The sequence below is a fragment of the Muscardinus avellanarius genome (assembly GCF_963383645.1).
Source record: "Muscardinus avellanarius genome assembly, chromosome: 16".
NCBI lineage: Eukaryota > Metazoa > Chordata > Mammalia > Rodentia > Gliridae > Muscardinus > Muscardinus avellanarius.
The window spans coordinates 56,679,297-56,684,653 of NC_137802.1; the positions used below are offsets into that span (position 1 = coordinate 56,679,297).

The 5,357-nt window shown below is 38.7% G+C and overlaps 1 protein-coding gene across 1 annotated transcript; it reads right to left on the reverse strand.

The window, feature by feature from the left end:
- Positions 1–568: 568 nt before the first annotated feature.
- LOC308275744 (small ribosomal subunit protein eS4-like) lies at positions 569–1,093 on the reverse strand (the record flags this gene model as incomplete). Its single annotated transcript, XM_080714097.1, has 1 exon — positions 569–1,093. One exon carries the CDS (start codon positions 1,091–1,093, stop codon positions 569–571), a length of 525 nt encoding a protein of 174 aa, XP_080570223.1.
- Positions 1,094–5,357: the final 4,264 nt, after the last annotated feature.

Below are 5,357 nucleotides of genomic sequence, written 5' to 3' on the forward strand. Positions count from 1 at the left end.
TATGTGAGTCCCTGCCATGCAGGGCAGTCTCCCATGGTGACAGCTGGTTCACTTACAGTGTTGTTGAACACCATTTGGGATCTCTGAAGGATGTGATGAGCTCAGCAGCCACTGCTTCAAGTCATAGCCAGGGTCTGTGCAAGAGGAGCCAACTGCTTACAATTCTACTGAGCTATGGATTTTTTGCCGGGGTCTCTGGAGGCACAGTTCCAGCAGTCCCATCACAGTGAGGCAATATTGAACAGCCATCTTAGCTCCAGAGGCTGCAGTCATTAGAGGTGGGTGGAGTACTTTCCTGCTCTCTCTTCTGCCTTCTAGCTTTGTTTCCTCTGCCTTTTAATTCTTGGTGCTCTATTCAAATTTATACTGGTTTCTTTCTCTTGTCAAGATGCTGTTTTCATGGTGAGAGATCGATTGTGAGCAGGACTGATATGTGCTACTTCCCTCAGTCACCATCTTTCCCTATTTTATTTTTTAATTTATTTATTTTTAAAGGCCATGATGTTGTATTGTCTTTTAAATGCAAAGATCTCTCCTCATTGAGCAAGTCAGCTAGAGGCCATTTATTTTATCCACTGCTCTGGTTGGCTGCCAGTCTCTTGTGTCTCCATTCAGCAATGGTGAGACAGATCTCTTTTTCTTGGGGAAGAGAAATCCATGGTTTGTTTTCTTTGCCAATGATGAAAATGTTGGAGAGCTGAGTGGCAAAGCTGTTGCCATTGGTATCTTTCACATGAACCACATCAAAAGAGACAGGATGTCTCTCTCTGTTGGTGATCACTCCAATTCTCCTCAAGTTTGCACCTCTAGTTCCCATGCACAGGTTACCAGTATCAAATTTAATGAAATCAGTGATTTTGCCAGTTTTCAAATCAATCTGAATGGTGTCATTAACTTTGATGAGGAGATCAGGGTAGTGAAAGGTGCAAGCATCATGAGTGAGGACTTTGCCATCAATGAAGTGCTGCATGCAAATCTTTTTTATTTCATCTCCTGTCAGGGCATACTTCAGCCTGTTTCTAGACATTCTCTCAGCTTGTGGGGGACTGGTGGATGGATGAGGAGCAAACACACAATTCAATTTATCCAGCATCCAATGCTTTGGAGCTGCTACCTGCTGCAGGTGCTTTTGGGGGAACACAAGCTATGCCTGAATCAGGCATGGAAAGTGTTTGTTTTTTTTTTTTTTTTTTTGCAACTGGATCTCACTAAGTTGTGGAGAGCTCTACTAAGTTACTGAGGCTGGACATGAACCTGTGATCCTCCTGTCTCAGCCTCCCAAATACTAGGACTATGTCCAACTCTTTCTGTGTCTTAATACCATTATCAAATCTCCCTCTTTTATTTTACATTTCAACCAACAGTGTATGACAGATCTCATTGCTTTATGTTTTTGCTAGTGCTTGATACTATTGTTTCCATTTATTCCTTTCAGGTGGCATATAAGAGTATCCTACTACACTTGTAATTTGTAATTCCCTAGCAATTAATGTTTTTCATGTTTATTTGTTTTGGATAATCTATTTTATAAAGTTTTTATTTGGTATATTAACCTGTTTGTATATCTGTCTCTTAATATTTGAGGGATTTTTTTTTTCTGTACTGAGGATTGAATTCAGGGGCTTTCTACATCTGAGTTACAACCCAAGCCCTATTATTTTATTTTGAAACAAGGTCTCACTAAGTTGAGAAGGGCTCACTAAGTATCTGAGGCTGGCTGCAAACCTGTAATCTTCCTGTCTCTGCCTTCCAAGTACTGGAATTACAAGTGTATGGCACCTTACCCCACTTTCATATAGTTTTTAAAAAATACATTCTGGATACCATCCCATTGTAGGTTAAAAAATTGCAAATACTCTGTTTCAAAATAAAAAAAATAAATAAAAACAGGGCTAGGAAAGCCAGGATTGGTCACATAGATTTGTAATCCTAGTACTTGGGAGGCTGAGACAAAAGATTGCATGTTTAAGTACAGTCTTAACAAGTAATGAGAACTCTTATAAACCTAATAAGACCCTGTTTAAATAAGATAAAATGGGGCTAAGGATGTGGCAAGCAGGTAGAATGCCCATGAATTCAATCCCCAGAACCACAAAAATAAAAAAAAGCCTCACTGGCTTAAGAGACCCTGTTTCCAAATTATATATATTAGGTCTGGGAGTGTAGCCCGGAGGTAGAAGGGCTTCCAGGAACCCCAGTACCACCAAAATAAATAAATAAATAAATAAATAAATAAATAAATAAATAATAAAATAAATAAAAAAGAGAAAGAGAAAGAATGTTTATAACTGAATAAGGCCTACTACTTTGTTTAGTATTTTTGCAGATTGGTTTAAAATGTGCTTTCCTTGTAATTTTAATGTCCTTAGATTTTAAGATATTCTATCTCATGTAATTAATAAAAAGTATTTTCTTCTCTGTTCTTTGGAAGCATTTGTATTTATTTGGATTACTCAGAGATGAAATCCTCTGAGACTGGAGATTTTTATGTGGGAAGATTTTTAATTACCAGTTCAGTTAGCTTAATATGACTATCAAATTGGTTGTGGTGGTGCCCCGGTACCACATACATACACACAAAAGCCCCAAGACTATCAGATTTCACATATCCTCTAGCATCATTGCTAAATTGTGTTTTCCTATGATATCTTTTATTCTGAGTATTCAAATTGATTGTGTAATGTTAATAATATATTCTTATTATCCTTTTAAATATTATTTTTAATATATACCCTTGAATAGTATTATTCAAGGGATCTATATTGACATTTCCTTTGGTATTAGAGATATATTTATTTATGTTTTCTCTTTAGTTTTTATTTGTCGGTCTTAGTGCAGGTATTTACCAATTTTGTTAGCCTTTCTAATACTTAACTTGTGAAAGTATTAATTCTATTTAAAGTTATTTTTCTGTTTCATTAATTCCTGTTTTGTCTTTTATTATTTAGTTTCTTCTACTTTTGGAAGGAGATTTAATTTGCTATTCTTTTCTAATATTTTGAGATAAAATCTTTGGTTATTAGTCTTTTCATCTTTGTTTAGTTATATCGATATGCTTTTATTGGTGCACATAGTCTCACATCATAATGTAAACCACATTGACAATGACATACATGCACACAATTGGTGCAGTCCACCCCCCCCATTTCTCTCCCTCTCAATACAGAGTAATGAAATTGAGGTTGGTATATTCACATGTATACACATAGTCGATGGTAGCATTTCCATTAATGAACCTCAGTCTTCCTCTTCTACTCTTAGATCTCCTCCCTGGCTTCACTGTGGTTCTTCCTCCATTATCTGGAGTTCCTCTTGTATCCCAATTATTCTCTACTCTGCACATATTAGAGAAATCATATAACCCTTTACTTTCTGTGATTGGCTAATCTCACTTAACATAATGCTTTCCAGGTCCTTTCATCTTCTTGCAAGTGGCATAATTTTGTTCTTCTTTATTGCTGAGTATAATTTCATTGTGTGTATTTCCCATAATTTTGTAAGCCATTCATCTGTTAAATGGACACCTGAGTTGGCTCCATAATTTGGCTATTGTAAATTGTGCTGCTATGTACATGGATATGTATATATTACTCTACATTTCTATTTTAAAACCCTCTGGAAAGATACACAGTAGTGATATAGCCAGAACATATGGTAGGCTTATTATCAGTTTTCTAAGGGATCTGCAGACTGATCTCCATAGCGGCTCAACTAGTTTGCAATCCTACCAACATTTTAGAAGAGTCCCTATTTCCCCACATCCTTGCCAACATTTATTATTATTTGACTTCTTGATGATTGCCATTATGATTGAGATTAGATGGAATACCAATGTAATTTTGATTTGCATCTCGCTAATTGCTAATGATGTTGAACATTTTTTATGTATCTTTTGGCCATTTGTATCTAAGATTTTGTGAAGTGTCTATTCAATTCAGTTTCCCATTTCTTGATTGGGTTATTTGTTTTCCTAGAATAAAGTATTTTAAATTCTTGTTATATTCTTGATATTAGTTCTCTGTCAGAGGGCTGTCTGGGAAAGATCTTCTCCCATTCCACAGGCTTTCTCTTTAGATTCTTGATGATTTCCTTTGATGGACAGAAACTTTTTTAGTTTGATGCCTATGTTACAGTGTTGAACCTATACCCTCCACTAATAGCTTCACAGTCTCTGGTCTTTCAGGTAATTGATCCATCGCAAGTTGATTTTTGTGTAGGGTGAAAGGTAAGAATTTAATTCATTTTTCTACAAATGAAATGAAAATTATAAAATACCAAAAAATGGAAGAAGATGACTTCCGGGAAGATGGTGACCGAGAAAAGTGGGGCTTAAGAGCCCCGCTAACAACCAATCTCCATTACCACAAAATCAGCGCCTTTCATAGCCAGAAAACACCATCACCAGAGAAACAAAAAAATCACCAGGCTCCAGAGAGAAAGCGGACTGAGAATAGAGCTCAGAGCCACAGAGGAGATACACCGGTCTCACGCCCGAGGATGCGGCAGCAGCGCCATACTGCCGGCAGCAGCAGCGAATTCACGGGACGGCTACAGCAAGCCGAGGTGAGCCTCTGCAGAACAGCACAGCGGGAGTTTTCAAGGCAGGGAGCATCTAAAGCTCCCAGTGGCTGAGCTCAGCACACGCTGAAGGGACTCAGAGTGGAACTCAAAACCAAGAAGAAATAAGCCAGCCTCACGGCCGAGGGTGTAGCAGCAGCGCCGTATTGCCACCGGCGGCAGCAGCAGCGAATTCACCGAGTCCAGTACAGCTACATCTGCGAACTCAAGAACAGTGAGTCAAATTGCGGGCCACAGAGGAGAAATCCCAGTACTGTACTCCCAGGGACTTGACCCAGTGGGGGAGTGGCGGTGGCAGAGATATCACACCATAGGAGAACGTGCAACCTGGCACCCCCCATAGTTTAAAGCAGCCTCTATCGACTCCCTGGGTCGGAGACTCTGTGAAACAACCCAGTAAAGGAGTAGTGGGGTCTGAGATACTACTGACTCGAGATCCAGAGCACCTTAAGTGAAGTCATAGTGACCCAAGGGAAGAACCCAGAGAAGGCACAAACTTCCGAAATCATGGGAAAGAGGAATAACACTGGAGCAATGAATGCACACAACCCCACAACATCAGAACCCGATAAAACCGAAAATCAGAGATTTCTAGAAGATCAAATCAGGAAAATAACTGTAGAAATAATAGAGGTGCTTCGAAAAGAACTCAGAGAGAGCCAAAAAGAGATAAAGGATGCAATTAATGACGTAAAGGCCTCAATTCAAAGCACAAACAACCGATTAGACCACATGGAGAACAGAATCTCGCTCTTAGAAGATGATCATTCCAAAAATGA